Source organism: Lissotriton helveticus, chromosome 2_1 (genome assembly GCF_964261635.1).
Source record: "Lissotriton helveticus chromosome 2_1, aLisHel1.1, whole genome shotgun sequence".
NCBI classification, from domain to species: domain Eukaryota; kingdom Metazoa; phylum Chordata; class Amphibia; order Caudata; family Salamandridae; genus Lissotriton; species Lissotriton helveticus.
Genome location: NC_136059.1, coordinates 516852528 through 516875422, shown reverse-complemented (window position 1 = coordinate 516875422; position 22895 = coordinate 516852528). Strand labels below are relative to the sequence as shown.

General features: G+C 40.7%; 1 protein-coding gene across 2 annotated transcripts in view; it reads left to right on the top strand.

The window, feature by feature from the left end:
* The window catches only part of TRIM23 (tripartite motif containing 23), a 712673-nt gene that overhangs the window by 143372 nt on the left and 546406 nt on the right, over window positions 1–22895 (top strand). For both annotated transcript variants that reach the window (XM_078675155.1, XM_078675156.1), the window contains exon 2: window positions 17081–17243. In XM_078675155.1, coding sequence (XP_078531281.1) covers window positions 17081–17243 — 163 coding nt within the window. The remainder of the gene's footprint in view (window positions 1–17080; window positions 17244–22895) is intronic.

The following is a 22895-nucleotide window of genomic DNA, read 5'->3' as shown; positions in this document are numbered from 1 at the left end:
GTTTGTTAAACACCTTAAACAGTGGGCGAAGGAGTTTTTCGATATAAATAGATATAGCTCATCCCGGGACGGAGTCTGGGAAGCCTTTAAGGCAGCCTTAAGAGGCGAGACGATCAGCTGCTCTGCCAGGTTAAGGAAGGAAGACAGAGGCAAAGTGGAGACGCTCATTTCTGAGTTGGCAGCTTCGGAGAATCGGCATATAGTGGAAATAGGATCAGGTAAGGATGGTAGTCAAACCGCCAGAACTATGGCTTTGATTAAGGGAGATATCTTAAAAGTGGTCACGCAAAGGGAGACAAGAGAATATCAGTCATCTCGTGCCAAACGATATGAGACACGGGAACAAGCTGGTAGAGCATTAGCGCTCCGTATAAGACAAGAAACTAACAAAAATAACATTCGTAAGATCAGAGATAATGGGATTGAATATACGGACCCAAAAGAGATAATGGGTGTTTTCCAGAAATTTTACCAGAAACTATACGATCAAGAGACGGGCTGGGTACCATCCAGGCAAGGGCCCGGACATGTGTGTCCGGTTCTAGAGGAGAGAGATAGGGAGCAGTTGGAGAAGGATATAACCCCAGATGAGATAAGGACCGCATTACAAGATTTAGCTGCAGGTAAAGCCGCGGGACCAGACGGGATATACATGGTAGTATATAAGACCTTAGTAGAGGAAATCCTCCCACTGCTCGTAGATCTCTTTAATGGAGTAATTTGTTCTGGGAAAACCCCTGACTCCTGGAAACAGACCAATATTGTAGTGTTCCTTAAAAAGGGTAAACCTGAGGAAAATCCGGGCTCTTATCGGCCAATATCGCTGATAAATGCAGACACCAAACTGTATTCCAAGGTGTGGGCTAAGAGGCTAGGGGGGATCATTGGCCGGCTCGTCTCCCCGTGGGAGCATGGGTTCGTCCCAGGGAGAGGTACCACAGATCACACCGCACGCGCGATCTCGCTATTTGACGCTACTGCCGCCACGGGGGGAGAAACGGCCATGATCCTCCTAGACGCCGAAAAAGCTTTCGACCGTGTGGTCTGGGAATTTATGTGGGAAGTTTTGGTCAGTAGAGGTTTCGGAGAGAAGTGCAGGAAAGCAATAAAGGCTATGTACTTGGATCCGGTAGCCAGAATTGTAACTATGGGCCTACAGTCGGAGGAGGTGGTAATCAGAAGAGGAACCCGTCAGGGATGCCCTTGCTCTCCCTTGCTTTTCTCACTATATATAGATCCCTTGATCAGGGAAATTTTAGCCTCAGATAAAATTTCCCCTGTTATACTAAATGGCCATACCACCAAATTACTGGCCTACGCTGATGATTTGGCAGTTATCACCACCAACCCGCAGACGGCTATAGTAGAATTAAGTCAACTGGCCAACGCATTTGGAACCCGCTCTGGGTATAAGCTAAATGAAGAAAAAACTATAATAATTAGTACTAATAATATCCATAAAATCGACCAGAGGTATGTGGAGTCTGCAGTTTATCTTGGGGTGAGAATCCATGCAAATGTGGAGAAAATTATACAAGAAAATTATGGTCCCTTGATCGCTGCAATAGATAAAGAATTGAGACGAATAGATGTTTTACACTTATCCTTGATTGGTAGGGTGAACGTGTTAAAGATGTCAATGTTTCCGAGAATATTGTATTTATTCCGTGCCATACCTCTGCTAGTAGAAGAAGGCTTGTTGAAAAAAATGGAAGCAGTCTTCTCCCAATTTGTGTGGCAATATGGGAAGATTCGCCGTTCCTTAGCTCGACTATCAGCTCCACTGGAGGGAGGGGGACTGTCAGCACCAAATTTGAGGCTCTATCACTGGGTGTGTCTAATGATGCAAATGAATGTTCTGTTTAAACATGTCAATATCGATGGGTCGATAGGTATGGACAGAACCCCCACAATATATGAACTGTTAGCAGGGGGGAAAGCAGTGGGACTTCTAACACGAGAAATAAACCGTAGGTATTTTAAAAGTAGTAAAAGCAGGGTGATGCTTAGCGCTTGGGGCACCTGGAAGTCAATAATGAGGTTCCTGAAGATTCCAAAGATTAATAGTATACTGGATTTGTGGCGGTCAAATCCGTTTGTTCATCTCGGACAGAACAGTAATAGTAGGATATGGAAGGAGCTGGGTATTAGCTGTCTGGGGGATGTTATGATTGAGGATGAACTTCTGGGATTTGACACACTCCAGCAAAAGTTTGGTATACCTGCTGGTCAATGGTTCTTATATAGACAACTGGAGCAAACAGTTAAGGCAATTAGACCTAGGATTTCAATTCAGGAGCCTAACGCATTTTTGAACTATGTAAGGAACGGTGGTAAGAAGATCAAAATCGGGTATAGTTATCTCCTGCAGGGTTTGGGGGATGACATCGGACAAATCGAAACTGATTGGGCAGAAAGAATCGGGGATCCGGATATAGATATAGACTTTGCCTTAGCACTGAATAAGAAAATACTAAGAGCTTCAAATTTAAAGGCACAGCATTACAAGACTATCTTTAATTTATATTATACGCCTGCCAAGTTGTTTAAATGGGGTAAGAGAGAAAACGATAGGTGCCCCAGGTGTAACCAAGGCCCGGCAGATTTACCTCATATGTTTTATAACTGTCAGAATCTTAACCCAGTCCTCAAAGAAATTGAAAGGTTTTTAACGGGGCTGCTAGAGCATCAGATTACTCTATCCCCTACTATGGTCTTGATCGGCAGAGACGAAAATTTAAAATTAGAGCATGAAGCCGAAGCATTTATTTTTCTTTGTATGGCTGTTTTTAGAATTTTAATCTCGGACGGCTGGAAAGGTCCTGTAGCTCCTACATTTCAGATGTGGTTAACTAGGCTTCTCGGGACTCATAACATAGAGGAATGCTTGTATGATTTTAAAGGAAAGAGGTCGAAAGAATATGGTAAGAATATTTGGGCCCCTCTTAGGAATTGGAGAGAAATTAGATGAACAAGAGCTTATAGACTTTGGGTGACGCTGAGGGCATTCCAGCATGTGCTATTCTTCGAAAATGTTTTTTATCTCTCCTACGACTGTATTTATTTACAAGATGTATATTGTATTTTCAATGTCTGATTTTATCCTATTTATTATCGTATTAATGTATCAATGTATTAATTGTTTTTTTTTTTCTCTTGTTTATACCCGGAACCATCTCAATATAATAAAAAAAGAAAAAAAAAAAAGGGGAGTGTTCAATTTACAAGCCATATATATTTTGGTTTCAATTACAGATGGGTCCGGTCCCCTGACGAAGGGAACTTCGTTGCCCGAAATGTATTAGGAATGATATACATTGAAGTTGAAATGAAAATGGATTTTCTGAATAGTAGACATTTTAAAGAAGTTTAAAATGGTTGGATTGTTGTGAATAAAACAGCATTATACAACCGAAAAAAAAAAAAAAAAGAATACATTCAGGTGGAAACTGCAGACACCAGAGTTAGCAAACCCCATAAATTATACGAAATAACATTACGTATAGAGGCGGACAAGACTAGGAAAGTAAGGGGTCTATTTTGGGATAACCTTTCGAAAGGCTATGACATCCTGTTAGCTGAGAAAGACTGGCCACCAGAGTTTGTCAGGGAGTGCCTTCATGGCGAAGAAATGATTATGCCTGCCTTCTCAAATCATATTCCAAATCATAAAAAATACACATTTGCAAGAAAATGGGCAGTGGCCCAAGCTCCTGCATTATATAAAAATCATGTAGGATGGGATGAGGATTCTCCTCCTCACAAAATCCAGTTAAAAAATCAACCAACTGCACAAAGGCAGTACCCAGTTAAGCAAGAAGCTAAAAAACAAGTCGGGGAGATCTTAGATCAACTTGAATATCAAGGGGTGATTGAAACATGCACCTCACAAATGAACAATCCTTTGTTTCCTGTCTCCAAGCCAGACAATTCATTGCGTCTAGTTTTGGACTACAGACACCTAAACTCCTGCTGCAAAACATTTGCAGTACAAAACTCACACAGTGCAGCACTAATGAATAACATCGTGCGTAAAAAGTATAAAACGACATTAGGTATCTCTAATGGATTCTTTTGTCAAAACATTGCACCTGAAAGCAGGTATTTGACCGCTTTTTCAATAATGGGGTCGCAAAAACAATTCTGTCGACTCCCACAGGGGTTCAAGAATAGCCCAGGATTATTCTCAGCAAGGGTAACAGAGTTACTACAAATATATGATGATGAGGCATTATCTTATGTCGATGACATCTATCTCACAGATGATGACCTGGAGACACACTTGAAAAGAGTGAACACCATAATACTTGGGTTCGCAGCTGAGGGTTACAAATTCAACTTTAAAAAGTCAAGAATTGCCCATCTAACTGTCCTGTTTTCATGATATGAATTTTCAAGTGAAGGCAAAAGCCTAGCAGATAACTTCTTAGAGAAGTGTGCTGTACTCCAAGCTCCAAAAACGCCGAAGAACTTACAATCGATACTAGGCTTCTTGAATTTCTGAAGAATATACATTCTAAATTATGCAGAGAGGGTTAAACCTCTCTATGAATTAATAAAACCTGATTTCAAACCAATCAATTGGACTCAGAAACACACAGAAATTTTAAGATCATTACAAACAAACATGTTAACTAAAACAAATTTGCAAACACGCGAAAACATACGCAACCTTGTAATCCGAGTCATCCCAGGAAGATGCGGATTCACGTACCTGACCTCTAATGAGGGACAACGGTACCAATAGCTTACAAATCACATTTGTACACACAAGCTGAAATGAAATTCAGTTCTACTGAAAAACTTCTAATAGCGGTTCAAACTGCTGTAGCAATAGAAAGAACCCAAGCCCAAGGCAGGAGGATATCTGTTTTAACAGCAGAATCAGCCCTTGAGGCATTAACAAGCCCACGCAATCTAAATGCAGTGGCATTAGATCCAAAATGGATACAATGGGAAAATTCTCTTGCTGCAGAAGACGTGAAGCACTATTTTGACCCGAAAATGAAAAAACTAGAACATCTAGAATATGAAGAAAAATATCCTCTGCTAATCGAAAGTCTGCCTCTCGAACAGTACACATGTGTAATCTACATCGACAGATTTGCATAACACTACGATGTAGATGAAAAATCCTACAACGCAGCGTGCGTGATTGTTAAAGGTCGCTGGCGCTTAGGTAAATTCCGACCAATAATCACAAAAACTGAATCACTCAGAAACTGTACAGATCAGCGAGCTGAAATAAGATCTTTAAAGATGGCGCTTGAAAATGCCGATCGCGAATTCCGCACACTGATAGTGTGCAATTTGCATTACTGCGTCAAGTCCTACAATAAGGACATGCAGACCTGGATTCAAAACGGTTACAAAGATGACACAGGTGCCACAATAAAGCATAAAAAGCTCTGGGAACAAGTAGTTCTTTTACAGAAAGAACTACAAAAGACTCACGTGATACATACACTGAGTCATCAACGTGATGGCGTTCACGTTGCAGGGAATTCATTGGCTAACAGAGCCACAGCGGAAGCGGTTCAACCGGCTTCCATAGCCACAAAAAAGCATTTAAAAAAACACATAGACGGAGAAACCATGCCAGCGGTAAAAGCCTCATTAAAAGGCGACTATGCAGCATTGCCTCTCGGCTATCCACTCAATAATACATACATAATTGATGCAAACTCCGTTCCTTTTGCTCAAATCCCTGGAGTGGGGGATAGAGTAATTCCAAACACGAACCGGAGAGTCTTCTTGATTGAAGACGCACACATGGGATTGGATCTAAGGCACCAAGAGATCGTGAAATCTCTAAAAGAATTACAATCAGAATACTGGTGGCCGGGGATGAGCCTGCAAAATTAAAAATTTGCAAAGGATTGTCCAAACTACAACCGAGATCGCAGTCGTGAACCGGACCAGACTACTGCCAGGACACCTCTATTAGAAAGCATAAGGCTATCTATACGCAAAAATCCAGCAGGAGAAACGCGATCCCATAAATATTAAGACTAGATTCACTTAAAATGCAGGCCCCAGCGCTCGGCTGACGCCAGAACTGTTATAAAAGATTTGCGAGTCTTTATCAGCACATACGCAATTGGCATGCTACATTCTGACCAGGGTCCCGCGTTTAGCTCTCTAGCTTACAAAGAGGCCATGGCCAGCATGGGCATTGCATTGCAGTACTCTTCTCCCTTCCATCCTGAGGGAAATGCGGTAGTGGAAAGAAAAAACGTGACATAAAGCAATCTATAACGGCGAGGGTATTAGGTTCGGGTGATGGGTGGGTGAAACATTTAACAAGTGTCCAACGTAGTCTTAACAATCTGCCAAGAAATTCTCTAAAAGGCTTCACTCCTTATGAACTATTGTTAGGCACTAGAATGCACATCCAGGATCTGGATTGTCACACTTCAGTGGTAAAAGAAAAAGCCTTTGATATCAAAGACCGTTTGGCTGTTTTACAGGACTTAAAAGAAACAAGAAGAAGTCTGAGTAATATAAAGTTAAAGCCAACAGCCACTGAAGAGAAACCACCTGTCCCAGCAAGACCTGTCTGGATTCCAAAGATTGGGGATCTAGTCAGAGAAAAGATCGCGGTGAAGAAGGAATTATGGCCTTCTTACAGAAAAGCAGTACCTGTCTTAGCTGTCAGCGGAACAAGATCAGTTGTACTACCGCCCCTTGCTGGTAAAAAGGAGAACCGAGTTGTATCCATCAACCTGGTAAAACCACAATCATGTGGCCAATAATAAGTATTAGGCCCAGTGGACTCCCAAGAAATAGCAGAAGACCAAATCTTGCTACAATCTAAGAGGTTCAAACTGAAAGACTAATCACATTTGATAAACCTGCAGTGCATAAAAAAGGACTATGCAACAAAGCCATGGAACTTGTGCCTCTTGATACCCAAATTGCAACAGTTCGTCAAGAAACACCTGTCTACAACGATGTAGCCTCAGACTATGCTAATGAAACAAAGGAAAATCCAAAGGCAAATGAAAATCCGGAAGCAATTCCAACAATTGACAGAACTGCATCTGGCTACTTCATCAATTTCGATGACTTTTCTGAAGATCCAAGCGAGCATGAAGAAATGCCAGCAACAAAAACTTTCAAAGAAAAAATGACAGAACTTTTTCTCCTACTAAAAGAAACTTATCTGATTTCACCATGGATTGAATTTTGGATTGTGTTAGGTGTACTTTTCCTCCTGCTTTGGCTCATCATGGTTCTATATTTGGGAAAATTCTTGATGGAACATAGAGTACAATGGACACAGCAAGTCAGAACATCAACTTGGTCCTAAAGCCTCACACATCCTCTCACATAGAGAAAAGAGAACTGTCATCGGTGAACATCACAGCCAATCCAATAGCCGGTGGGGTAGCATGGGACGAAACGGATTATGAAATCTATGGCCCGATTGAGCTCTTGAAGTTCAAAGTTTCCTTAAGTGACTTTGTGACACCAAGTACTTTCTCTGATGATTGGGACTTTGAAAATATTAATATGATGTCAGATTTAGTAATGTCAGCAAAATTTACAGAACATGATTATTTGCAGGGTTCATCAAATTATGAAGAGTTATATTGTTATAATCATTTTGGCGATCACTATTTGCATAAATCTGCGCAACCTAGAAATGTTTTAAACTATAATCAATGGGAACATTGTCCAACACCGCTGAAAGGCAGTTCAAAAACATTTTATGAGAAATTCACATACTTCTCAGGGTTTAACAGTGATCCAGAAACGTTTTATTTTAAAATGTTAAATAAGACAGGAATGAAAATAATGTTGACAAATGCTAAATTGATTTATTCTGAAAAGTTTTATGACAAAATGTCTACATTTGGTTTTGAATTTTGGAAAAACAACATTGAAACAAAAACCATCTGGGGTTCAAAAGACTGGCAGGTACAAGGTTTAGAAGCATTATTTAGAGCCTGCATGATCCTAGAACAAATAATATTCTTGAATGACACCATTCATCAGACAACCTGTCTTGGCCTAGCCAAGATAAAAGATTTAAATAAACCGTCTATTCCGAAGCCCATGCCTGATAGTAATAGCACTACAGATGTGGAGATAGACGTATCCCATATTTTACACCAAAACAGAACAAATCCTGATTGGAAAAAATGGTTGATCTGGCCCACAGACACAAATAACTGTCAAGATAGATTACTGAAAAAACACAGGGGTTTAAACAGACCAGGCCCGACCCTAGATACTCCAGAGAGCATCATCCAGGGATAATTACAATATACAGTGTAGGGAAACTCTTCCTCGAATGGCTACAGAAATCCACACTGGCTGAAATGAAGCAACACTTGACTTTACTTAAAGACGGTGCTGACTTGCATGATTTCATACTGGGACCACACAAACCGCGTCAAAAACGTTTCATATACGTCGGTATATATGCTGCTTACAACGAAGCTTGGAAAGTAACACAAATTGAAACAGCAGAAAAAATACGAGAAATTGATCGTATAAATTTGGAAAAATCACTTTTTGTTATGGACAATGGGTTGACGACTCTGTCCTCCAGAATATATTCACTGGGCAGCATTGTATCATCTGCTATTGATATAATAGAGCAGGACTTACTAATGTTACAACATGGTCAGTCCCAATTACGTTCTATTGTACAGCTTGGCTGGACATTGCAAAATCTGCGTTCAGGCTACGTGCCATGGCGTCTAATCAACGTAAACTCATTATTCTCTATCTTTAACCTTACTGATAAACAAATCAGTTTGGCACAAAAAGGAGCAGACTATACGATTCTGAGCATTGAAAAACTTGAGAGATTACCATTGACAATGTCAGAGAGACCGGTCATTGAATGGATAATACATGGAACGATTACAATCCCAATAACAACTTTCCAGTTTAAGTATTGCCAAAAATATATACCAGCAGGCCTGTATGAAAGGTTGGGTAAAGGATACATCAAATCAACTTGGGATTTACCATACACACACAAATGTTATAGTGAAGGAAAAAAAGAGGTATTTCTTAGTGGTAACAATTGTAAAAAAAACACTAAGCGGTACACTCCTGTGTCAAGGTATTAACTTGAATGGAGCCTGCGAAGGGTCTTCAAATAACCTTTCATGTCACCTGCATGGCACTCCTGCAAAACAGAGCCATTTTTCAGACAGCTTTTCAACGGCAGTTATGTTCTTATAAGTGACCGCAGCTGTTGTGGCATGGTGCCAGGAAAAGCCTATCTCGTAACCGTCACTTCCAGGGTCATTTGCTGTATGCAAGTATTGTATCCAAACAGCAATCCAGACATGGAGGCTGCGTTATGGCCTTCTTTGAATATCTCTTCTATTCGAATTGACACTTTAAGCAGAATGAAATCCATTCTTTTACAGACAACTGTACCTTTAACCTCGTCCAAAGAGACGTATGATCTGCAAGTTGCAAGGACAGCGGCAGAGTTACATTCCCTATTATCAACAAATTTTCGTAGAAATGTTAAGCCAAATTTTAAACACGTCTGATATCAGTGGCATTGCACATGTATTTAAGACAATTTTTTCGGGACTGTTAACACCCTTTGAAACAGTTCGGGGCATTTTTCCGAACTTTGTCCATTCTGTATTCGGCGGCCTGCCTCTTCTTTTGGGACTCGTAGCAGGAATTTTATTTTTGATCCTTCTGCTCCGATATGGCAAGCCAAGCCACAGACAGAACTCCAGCTACAATGGAAGAAACTATCTTGGCAATACGCTACCGAGACCGCATCACTAAAGTGGTCGGACTAGCCCGGCTAAGAGATCTAAGTGCAACATGGTTTCTTTCATTCAGACCTATCTGGCAACATTGCATCTTACCTGTGCTTCGATATCTGCTATGCAGAGAAGAATGCGTGTTGGACGTCTGTCTTACACTACCATCAGCAGTACCAATGGATATCGATACTTTTCTAGGTCCGGTAACGACTCATGCATCGTATTGTCCCCAGCGGTTACCTATTCTGATGACTGCATTCGTTGAGACTTCACCACTACGAGTAGGTGGCGGTGAAGTACGAGAGGAAAGCATCACCAAACAGGTACAACCTTCTGTGAGCATTGCTGATCCTGACATCGACGATAGCAATCATTCTCACATATGCACAATTTCAGCATTTTCGAACTTGGTCGAACTTTCACCTGATGTTGTAGACCAATTTTTTTGCAAGCCTGTCTGATATGATGTTCTCCCCTGAACAAAAAGAATAACTTTTAAAACAACGAGCACACAGCGTTCCCTGAACTCTGAATTCGGCCTTCAGTTTTGATACACAGCTACTGAAAAACATTTGGAACTATTTTTCCCCTGAAAGCGAAATTATTATTTTTTCACTTCCAAAATATTTACTTTTTTTGGCACATGGTACTCTGCTTAAAGTAGAACTATTCTTAGAGAACAGAGCTTCTATTTTTAGGACAACTAGAGACAATATTTTACCCCAGCCTCTAGCACATGTACAGTATTGTATAAATATGTGATGAAATGGTCTCGACCTTCTTTTCTGTATTTAGAGCCATTTCATTTTTTTTTTTTTTTTTATTGGTTCAGTTCAAAACCACATAGAGAAGAAAAAACAAAAACATACAAAGTCATTATATCATATCCAGACAACGAATAAGCAAAAAACCTTATGGTGCAAGTAAACAATCAAAGATATTCAAAAACAAGAAAGATAAGAAACGATGAATAAAAGCAATATCAAAAATACTATATAGGCAACGGTACCACCATATATAACTGAAAAAAAAGAAAAAAGTCATTTTTTAGGGACCTAAATGGTCTATCATTGCCTGCCAAATTTTATACCCCTTTTGCATTTTCCTAAGTGAATCAATCCGATTGAGATTAAATTCTAAATAAAAAACATTATAAAACTTTGCTCGCCACATTTCATATACAGGTGCTTCTGGCAACCACATTGAAGATATACATAGGCGAGCTACCGCCATAGCCATAAATAAAACATATCTGTTTTTTTGATACCCCGGAAACAAATTGTTATCATTAGATAAACCAAAAATAATCATCTCTTTTGAGATTGTCACTTCACACTTTGTAATATGAGCCAGAAATAAATTTTTCTATAGATATAAAAAAAGGTTTTAGCACTGAGCAATCTGAAAATATATGCACAATATCTGCCTGATCAGATTGGCACCTATAGCATTTCCCATTATTAGCATTACCCCATTTCAACATTTTAAGCGGTGTATGATAAAGATTAAATAAGGTTTTGTAATGCTGTGAGTATAAATTGGCAGACAATATACTTTTAGCAGCTGTATAAATTGACTCTTGAAAAGGTACTGCCAAAGTACCCAATCTAATACACCATTTAGACTCCTGCAATCCCATATCGTCTTGTTGTATATTCAACAGATGGTTATATAGAGTCCCTATACGTGATGGTTTTTTAAGTATTTCAATAAAGTCATTAGGACAAAGCGGTAGAGCATTTGGATGCTTAAGGATAAAATCGCGTATTTGTAAATACTTAAAAAAGTCATGTTGAGAGACTATATATATCTTTTAACTCCTGAAATGTAGCGATTGTACCACCCTTAACCATAGTGCCTATAGCTATCATACCTTTTTCCCCCCATGTACACATTGTACGATCCCAGAATATTGGCGGGAGCAATTCTATAGAATTACAAGGCGTATAAAAGTTAATACGTCCAAGGGAGATAAGCTTCCGTATTGATCGCCATCCTTTAAAGGAAGACAATACTAATTTAAATCTAGTTCTTTTATAGTAGCTGGGTTCTAAACAGCGAAGCAACATTTGTCGAGATTGTGGGCCAAGTAAAAGGGAAAAAATGTCAGGGCTCTCAAATATAGGCGGAGTTCCACCAATCGCAAAATATTTAATATTCTGCATAAGACACGCCAAATAATATAATGCAAAATTTGGAACTCCCCATCCCACGCGTAAGATTGGTAGTGTCATAAATTTAGAAGCCCTTCGTGCAGATTTCCAGCCCCATAAGAATCTATCAGCTATAGATTGTAATTTCCTCTGTTGTAGTACAGGTATCTCCAATGGTACCGACCGAAAGTAATATAAAACTTTTGGCAAAATGGACATTTTTAGTACGTTGCGTCTCCCAACCAACGACAAATATAAACATTCGATTTTCTCAAGTTGGTTTCTAACCGATTGCAATATATCTGACCAGTTCACCATAACTAACTCTTGAAGCGATAATCTAATTTTAATGCCCAGGTATTTAGCCTCCGAGGTAACCCGACTGTCATTAGGGCAAAGTCCTGCTGAACAAATAACCTGTGTTTTCTGGATATTGAGCTTATACCCTGACACATTACCAAATTCGTGAGCCAGGTTTTCAATTTCACATAATGCAGATTCTGGATCAGATGTTATGACAGCGACGTCGTCGGCGTAAGCTAATACGCGTATATTACCCCCGGGTAAAGCCATAGATTGTATATGTTGGGATGACATCAACGTCTTTAAAAGTGGTTCTATGTACATGGCAAATAGTAATGGTGAGCATGGGCACCCCTGCCGTGTGCCCCGAGTAATGTTAACAGCTTCCGATTCTTGGCCTGACAAGCATATCTTGGCCTTTGGATGTCTATACATAACTTGTAGAGCATATATAAATCGTGCTCCAAACCCCATTTTTCCCAAAATCGCCCATAAAAATGCCCATGTAACGCGATCAAACGCTTTATCGGCGTCTAAAAACACCAAACCAACGTTTATACGATTTGCAGTAGCATAATCTAGAGTTGCAATAACACGATGTATGTGATTAATCGTGCCACGACCTGGAAGGAAACCGTGCTGTTGTTCAGAAACAAGTGTCGATACAACTTGAAACAGCCGATTCGCCAGAATTTTAGAATATAGTTTTGCATCTACATTAATAAGTGAAATAGGTCGATATGACCCAGGAAGATGCGAAGGCTTATCTTTTTTTTTAAATACAATTATACTTGCATCGTCCCATGATGGAGGGGGATTTCCATTTTGGGCATTTATAAACGTCGCCAACATGTCATCTTTAATAACAGGGAATAGCACATGGTATACCTCTAAAGGAAGTTTATCGGGGCCGGTAGCCTTCCCCAAAGCCAGTTCCTTAAGGGCGATCTCGAGTTCTTGCATTGTAATTGGTAACTCTAGCACGTCTTTGTGCACAGAGTCTAATTGAGTTAAGTCCAGTTTATCTATAAATCAGAAGAAAAATGTTCTTGGGTATAAAGATTTGTATAGTAGTCGTGAAATACCTGAAGAATACCCTCTGATGACTCTACTGGAATACCTTGACTATTTTCTATAGAAGTTATACGCTGTGCTGTCTGACGCCCCCGCATTCTTTGAGCTAGACATCTTTCCACGTTCTCCCCGTATTCATACCTCTCAGCGCGATGAATTTTATATTGTCATGCTGTCTTGGCTCCACACCCCATTAATCTTGGCCTTGCATTTTGCAACTTTATCTTGTGTGGCACTATCTTGGTGTAAGCTAATATCATGTGTTAAGTTGTGTTCTGCATTCGTTAAATCCTGCAAACGTTGCGCCATTATGTTTTTTCCTTCCTTTTGAAGACTCCAGCCGTAACTACAAATTTCACCACGCAATCCTGCCTTAAAGCAATCCCATACCATTGCATAGGAGGTAGAGCCTCTGTTAACATAAAAAAACTGTTGAGCCCAATCTTAAACTTGTTGCAGATAGTTTTCATCTGAGAGAAGTTTCTTATTAACTGTGAAAGACCTTAGTACAGGCTGGATTTTAAGCAGGGGCAAGTCTATAACAATCGGAGCATGGTCAGATGTAATACGTGGCATTACAAACATTCGGGATCCTACTGCCATATGCCTAGGTAGAAAAATATAATCTAGACGCACAAATTTCTTATGTGGCGAAGAAAAAAAGTAAAACCTGGATCCCTCGTATTTGCCAAAGGCCACCCATCGATCAACCCATGTTGACGTAGTAGTTGCCGTAATTCTTTAAATACCTTGGGCTTCCTACCTAAATATCCACTAAACATCAAGTCCCAGGTATTCAACTCCCCATGAATATTAAAATCACCAAGTAGAAATAGTGGAGTACCCCAGAGAGCCAGCTCTACGTTCAAAAATTCTATCACTGCAGTGTCATCGACATTAGATCCATATACTGTACATATTGTAGCAACAACATTCCCTATGACACACTCAACAATTTCCCAGCGTCCTAGACTATCCACTTTAATTTTCCCTGTTGCTACTATGGACTGGCGCCCCAGTATAGCCACTCCTCGATTCATAGTAGATTGTTGTGAGGCCGCCAGTACTATATACCCAAGATCATTCATAACTTTTCTATTTGCCCAAGGTATATGCGTCTCCTGGAGACATATTATATCCGGTTGAATCAAGCGGATCTCATACATCACACGTTTTCGCTAGTGAATATTGTTAAGGCCACATACATTAAATGAACACATACGCAAATTATAACTAGCCATCAGTACTAAGTAAGTTCATTACACAATTGCACCAAAAAAAGAAAAAACAATATATTTAGACTTGACATTCTATGGCTTTGACTGAACTTTTACCCTTTTTCTCCCCGGCACACCCCCCGTGTCCCCCCAAACCCTCCACCTACCCCAGCACACCCACCCCCCGACCCCTGTGACCCTCCTCCAATACTAAGGCAAAGGGGCCTATCGCCCCGTAGATGTGTGTGAGAACACCTCTCAAGTTTGGGCGTATCCATCAACCTAAAAAAAATAAAGCATGAGGTAGAAACCATATAGCAAGATATATATTCAAAGTTTATAACTTTTTTCCTCATGCTAATGAGTTCAAATACTCCTTTGCTGGGGCCCCAGCTGTGAAGAACTGATTCTGCCCTTTATATACAATCTTTAACGTAGATGGTTGAAGAAGAAAAACTTGAGCGCCCTTCTTTTGAAAAGGAACGATCAACTGACGCAGTCGCCAGCGATTTTCTACGGTGGCATGGCAATAATCAGGGTGTACAAAGAATTCAATGCCCTTCCCAGAGCGTTTTTTTTCCGGTCTTGCAAGATCGTATACTTTTTGTCTTGCCAGAAAGTTATTTAGAGATATCAAAATAGCACGAGGATATTGATGACTTTGGGTGCCCCGTGTTGTTTGCTTGCGAAATGGAAAACGATGTGCCCTTTGAATCTCATGAGACCACTGCCAAGCTTTAACCTCCGGAAAAGCTTCTTCAAAAAGTTCGACCTCAAACTGTCGCATGTGCTGTCCCTCACATCCTTCGGGTACACCCAAAATTCGCAAATTGTTACGACGTAGCCTATTCTCCAAATCAACCAATTTTATATTAACATCATCTTTCTGAGCCTTCATACCATCGATGTCAGTTTTATTATGCGTGACTTGATCTTCCAATGAAGAGATACGCCCTTCTGCTTCTGCCATTCTATCCGTGAAATCATTACACGATTTTGCCAGCCGTCACACAGTATTTTGAAGTTTTTTGCAAGCATTATGTGTTTTCAGATGTTCAGCTTTAGCCTCCAGGCGTTGATCTGCGATGGCTTTCAAAATAATATCTAGTGGGGCTTTGCTTGAAATCCCAGGGCTATAGCTAGTTTGTTCAACAGAGCCTGTTGGATCTTCCTGTCGACATTGGCCCATTATAGCCTCTTGATCTACTGAAGTCATATCTCCATTGGGAACTTCCTCACTCCAATTGCTGTCTACTTGTAGATTTGCTGTAGCGATAAAAGAAACTTCCTTGCTAGTATTTTCCAAAGAGGAAGTCTCCACTTCATCCTCTAAGTCACCCTCCAAATCAGAATCCTCAGAGTGTTCTGAAAGTGAATAAAACTCGCTATCCTTGCTACTAATAGGATCAGCTTCTGTCCCTTCTGTCCTAGAGGGATCCACCTCAACATCAATGTCAACTTCAGCGACAGCGTCGGTAATAGAATCATGAGCCATGGTAGTTTGTGATGCAGAAATCACAGGTGAGGCTGCTGAAGAGACTACTGGAGAGACTACTAGCTGTTCAAGTGCTTCCGCCAAAGTCTTATCTTGATCACTATCAACGTCCAAAAACTCCAAATCATCAATAATTTTATCACCCCCCACCTCCAGCTATCGAGGTCTTTACCACTGGGTTTTTCACTTTAGTGTTAAACATTTGTGGTATTTTCGGGGTGCCTATTTGACTGACAACAGGATCATTATTACTCCCATTTTGTTTTGCATTTGCCGCAAGGGCAGCCCGTGTCCCAACCTGGTTCTCCCCACTAGGTCTTGTTTTTCCACCACGGGCTGTTTTAGGACCCATAATAGACTGATTTGCTAAACACAGAGCGGTGCTTATAAGAAGGTCTTTCAATCTAAGGTTAATAGCCGGAATGTGATGAACAACCGTATAGCAACGTTCCCAATTCCAAAGTATCTTGCCTTAAATAGTATCAATACCAATGTCAATATTAACGCAAATTTGTTTAATCTAATTACTCCTTCCAGCTCTTTGTAACAACTTGTAGCACTTTTTGAAGAAAAAAAAAAAGGTAGAGGGGTCACCAGCTCTTTTCGTTTTCCACCGGAGCGGTAGGGGTAGGTCGTTGGATAAGTTCCGACTATGGAACAGTGACACTACTGTTTGAGGAACTGCGTACCTCTTCTTTTGTTGCATTGTGATGTAAATCTGTCCTCGGATTACTAGTGCATTCAGTACTTAGAGCAGCACTTCTCTTTTTGGCACTGGTGTGTCTTAAAGGTATTTGGCTCAATGGATCCACATCATATTGGAAAATGTATTGTGTATTATTGTTGACAATGTGAGCTTGTTGTGTAAAGAGTAACTTTAAAGGGCTAATCCACAGGCGAGCGAATCACTTCAGTCAGTAAATGAGAGGCCTTGGTGTCTTGTGTGAAGGAGGAGGTACTGAATGCTTGCAGCAAATGTCAGATGACGAGTAGATCCAGCAAGAACACCTTTGACTTTTTTCCCTTTGCCATTTTTGTTGCTTTCCTCTTTTATAATGGCCGTCCTTTCTATTTTTTTTTTAGGTTCTTGAATGTGGAGTTTGCGAGGATGTATTTTCCTTGCAAGGTGAGAAAGTTCCACGCCTTCTTTTATGTGGGCATACTGTCTGCCATGACTGTCTTACCCGCCTCCCTCTTCATGGTAGGGCAATCCGATGCCCCTTTGATCGGCAAGTTACTGAGCTAGGTAAGGAAAAAAAATCACTGCCTATTTATTTTTGGGATTATTTCACTAAATAAAAATAATTGTGATTTTGAGTATTAACACCTTCTTTAGACATTTCCTGTATTGTTTGTGTTTGTTAAATCTTTACTAGACCATTTTTCCACAAATTTAAGTTTGCTTTATAGCAGATGTTTTATAATGTACAAACTGTACACATTATCCTAATAACCTGTAGGCAGTAAAAAAGTTATTTTGCTTGTATAGTTGCTGACTAAAACGTGTAAGTGAGCCGATTATAATGGGCATTGGAAAGAATACAGCCAAGTGAGAAAGTAAGTACACACTCACTCAGTATTCCATCGTTTACACACACACATTAATATAACTGACGTCATCTAGTTCTCAACAAGCCCTAACAGTAGAAAATATAACCTCGTTTGACAAATATACAAATTTAAGTTTGCCATAATTTGTTGGAAATAACGAAAGTAATACTGGGAATGGCTGACATATAGTAAGTAATATGATGTAGTGAGAAAGTTTTATGTGCCAATGTCAGTGAGAGTCTGTTGTACTTTTAATGGAATGTGATAATCTTTAGTTTTTTGACTTGAAGGATTTCTGAAATATCTAAAAAAAAAAAAAAAAAAGTTTAGAAGGATGAACTACAGGATGTATTCTGTTATTCATTTGATGCCTTATGTAAATTTCTGATTCTCTTGCTGATATGGGTGTAGAGTAAAAGAAAAGTAGAGGAAGAGGAAAGAAAAGGGGAGGATGAGGCGGACATTAGGTTATCAGGAATATGTCAGATTTTGTGCAGTATTCAAGCAGATTTGTAGATCGTTTGAGTGGATAGCGAATCTTTAATTAGTTTTTGAGATTCATGAAAGTGAGTGTATTTTGTGTCTGTCATACGATCATGGTGGTAAAACTGATTAGATATATTTGTCAAGACTACCCCAAAGTTTTCTTGTCGATGAAACGTGATCCACATTTCCCAATGCATTATTATCAAATTTACATGATTGACCATTGCCCCCAATGCATGAGACGATAGTTTCTGAGTTTCTTTCCAGTTGTAGAGTATGTGCGCTATGGTGAAGAGGAGAGCAAGAAGCTGTTTGTCATCATTTATTAAAAAAGTTACCCAACATTAAGTGGTTTTGTTAAAAAAATGTATACGTCTACCTTGATTCAGTAACTTGATTAAAACACAAATAACTTGAAGTAGGCATTTCCTTTAGGAGTTGTTGAGTATATTGGAGGTTGATCTTTTTCTTGATTTTTCCCCCCCATTTTTTTGGAGTGCTTTTTCCTGCTTTTCCCTCGTTTTCACTACTTTTTCCTGCCCCCCCCCCATTTTTTGAGTGCTTTCACCTTGTTTTTTCCTCGTTTTCACTGCGTTCTCCTTGCTTTTCCCCTGTTTTTTGTGTGTCTTCTTGCTTTTCCCTCACTTTCACTACTTTCTCCCTGCTTTTTCCTTATATTCTTCGACTGGCCTTAGCTAGATCCCAGTGCCTGATACCCCCATGAGTGATTAGCCAAGCTCTACAAATACGAATTGATTGATATTACATTGACTTGTAGCAATGCTGTCCTGCTCTCCTTCACTAAATTGCTTAAGCTCAGTGATATTTGAGAAAATGTGTTGATGCACAGCTCTCTTTAAGTACTGCCAGTCCATCTGAATGGAGTTGAAGTCTTCAATTGAACATTTGAAAATTCTGATGCTTTCATTTTTCTATAAATAAACAACAAGGTCCACCTCTAGAAGGTTTCCTGTGAACCAGAGTATATCCGGCATACACAGTATTTGTTAAAATACCCCTCACACACCAAAAGGGCCATTGGTGTCATGCTTCATCATCTGGGTCTTCCCACCCCGCTGCGGAACGGGGCGTGCTACGACTAGCGACTACGCTGGAGCACTTAGATATTGTAAGTGCTATGTGAAGTGTATTTAGTGAGTGTGAGTAGGGCCAGGAGTGATATGGAAAAGTGATATTTAAAAGAATACCTGGCTTTATGAAAGCAAAAAATTATTTTAGTCATAGGCTGGTATTGTTAAAAATAGTGTGGCGGAGACAATCTAGCTTAACAATGGGCAATATGGCATTCAATTTTGAACAGTTATAGCCCTGTCAGTATTTCTGAGTCGTGGGCTGGAATTAATAGGAGTCAGTGCCCCATGAGCCGGTCTGGAAGAGGGGTACATGGAACTTCCATTAGTTCACGAGCAGTCCTCGCATCCTCCCTCATCCTGACAGGGCTATAACTGTTCAAAATTGAATGCCATATTGCAGTTGTATTATAATCTATATTCTATTCACTTGTATATACACATAGCACACATTGTTGCCAACCTTAGTGAGTGACAGAGGGATCTGACCCCGTCCTGACGAAGAGGCAGTCAGCCTTGAAACATGTTGACAACACTAGGAGAACTAGCCCCTTGTTAAGCTAGATTGTTTCCGCCACACTATTTTTAACGATACCAGCCTATGACTAATAAAGAATTTTTTGCTTTCATAAGGCCAGGTATTCTTTTAAATCTCACTTTTCCATATTACTCCTGACCCTACTCACACTCACTCAATACACTTCACATAGCACTTACAATATCTAAGTGCTCCAGTGTAGTCGCTAGTCGTAGCACACCCCGTCCCGCAGCGGGGCGGGAAGACCCCGATGATGAAGCATGACACCAAGGGCCCTTTTGGTGTGTGAGGGGTATTTTAACAAATACTATGTATGCCTGATATACTCTGGTTCACAGGAAACCTTTTAGAGGTGGACCTTTTGGTGTTGTGTTCTGGAGCTGTGCGTTTTTGTAGGTGTCTAAGCACTACCTTCTAAGCTGCAGGTTAGGAGAGTCTGCAGTCCCGAATGATTCTGCCTACCTGCTTGAGATCCTATTCACAGGCAGGCAAAACTTTCTTGCACCCTTGGTTCTTGGGGATCCTTACTCTAAGAAATGGTTGGGGTTGGCGACCACCCACCTCAATGATTTATCACAGGATGGTCCCTAGCAGACACTCATAAAACCTGAGCTCAACCCCTGGTAGCTTTGGCTCAGAGCAGACAGGCTTAATTTAGGGCAATGTGTAAAGTATTTATGCAGCACTAAAACAGTAATAAGTCAAAATGCAAAACAGTACAAATTCCAAACGGAATCAGAAATGTACTAAACAAACTGACCCCAAAAATGACAAAAGTCTAATAAGAGGAACTGGAGATATGATTATCTGAAATTTAATTAGCAAATGTGCCAAAAAAGCCCACAGTGCCATTGATAGTCAATGGTCACAGTAGACTGGGACCGTGTAGCAATTTGAGCCTGACGGCGATCGCTTGTCAGATAAACCAACCAGGTTTGACCTGGTCAAAGATTTTACCTTCTGACCTTAAGTCCCAGTCCACCACAGGAGTACACATCTAAAGTGCCCTAGACCTCAGGGGAGACACTTAACGACTCACAGGGTTTCAGGCAGAGTCATTCAGCAACCAGACAGTGGATCCACACAAATTGTCTTAGCATCCTGTTCTCTCCCATTTCAAGTGTACCCCAAGTGATCTCTGTGAACCCAGCAGACCTGTCATGCATGATTTGACACTCAAGCAGAACTTGACACTAGTATAAAAAATGATGCCCACTACCCCCACCCTGCATATTCTGTTAGATTCACAGAAGTAATTTATACCTATTTGATTCAACCTATTTGCTCCTAGGAGACATTTCACACACATTCAAGGCTAATTACTCACTGGGAGGAGCTGCAAAAGCAAATGCAAATGATCCTCCAGAAATGGCAGGCAGGGAAAAGGTAACTTGTTTAAAATCTGTACTTCGGTTTTCTCCATTGGACAGCTAGGCCTTCCGCAGTGAAAATAGCTTTTGGGTTTTAATTACTATATGGACATTTTAACATTACATTTCTACATGACTTACTTTTAAAAACCATGCACCCTGGCATTACAGTGCCTACATAGCGGAGACTTATTCATATTTAAAAGGAGGGTTTGGACCTGTCAAGTGTTTATTGTGACCGAATGAATTGCAGTTGTTATAGTGCTACAGTCAGGGTACAGTGGTAGGCCTGAAGCCACGTTTGCACTGCCACTGTAGTGGCTGGCACAGTAGGTATTGCAGTCCACTAGTGACATTTAACATCCATAACCCGGGTACAATTTGTACCATTTAGTAGGGACTTACAGGCAAGTACAATATGCCAATTAGGAGTATACCAATTCGACCATGTTTAAAAAGTGAGCACAAATAATTTACTACTAGGTAGCAGGGGTAAAGTGCACAGAGTTCAAAATCCAACAAAAATTAAGGATCTAGCAAAATGCAAACAGGGGTGACCGCGCAGAAAAGGTGGATTCCCTAGACCCACCAACCCTAACTGGATCTTAAACGTACCAACCAAGGAAGGAATTATGCTTTTGTGCTCCAAGTCTGATTCTGAAACCTCTAATATAGGGGCTGTGCTTTATAAAACATATACAACTCCTGTACACACAACCGACAGCGCGCCTAAAAATAAATGGTCAAATATTGGAACCATTTGCCATAACTCGCGGCACACGGCAGGGGTGCCCTTTGTCCCCGCTACTCTTTGCTATCCCGACTGAGCCCCTAGCCGCCCGACTGCGCCAACACCATGCGGACAGAGGAATTGGCTTCACTATAAGAGCACTGACAATCTCCATGTACGCGGACGATATTACTCTGTTTATGGTTCACCCTAAAGATATTTTGGCCCCCCATGACGAGGGAAGTGGTCCGTTTTGGCGGACTATCCGGTGTGCATATTAACTGGTTCAAGTTGGTCATTCTACCGCTTACGTCGGGCACACAGCGTTTTGATAGCGAATATCCAGTGAAATGGGCCACAGAGCCGGTCCGTTATCTGGGAATATGGATAACTAGCGATTTACAAGACCTAGGGACAGCTAATTATGGAAAAGCGGTAGTGTGGATAGAAGACAGGGTAAAGAGGTGGAAAACCCTTCCTCTTTCATTAGTGGGCAAGATAGCAATCGCCAAAATGATAATACTGCCTAAACTACTTTATTTGTTCGTTAACTTACCGCTTCCACTTCCATTGCAATTCTTTCAGTGTCTCCGATCACTCATGATTGAATTGGTATGGGCGGGAGGTCAGCTAAAAATAGCAAGGGAAATTCTCACTTTACCACAGGACCAGGGAGGACTAGCTGCACCAGACTTCACCTTATATGCTTACAGTGTGCAGGTGCGATTTCTACACTTCTGGGCCCACTTACACCATATCAGCCACATGTAGCTATTGAAATAGATCGCGCTGCCCCGTTGCCGATATCAACAGTGCTATACCAGCCTTATAAGCACCTATGCGGAGAATTAGACACTGTACAGGCTTTACAATGGGCATGGGACGGTATTCTCAAAAGGGCACACTTAGACATGTTATACACCCCATCCATGCCGCTCTTCAACAGCCCACTTTTTCCCCCCATGACCGATAAGAAAGGTCAGGCGCGCACCACAACCCATAAACTGGCGGTGGGAGGAGATCTCTTTCCCAGTGACTCGTTCCTTACCCTCGACCAGATGTGCTTCCATGCATAGCCGACTGCACTTGATAGGCTGCTATACTACCAACTTGGAGAGTCGTGCAGAAGCAA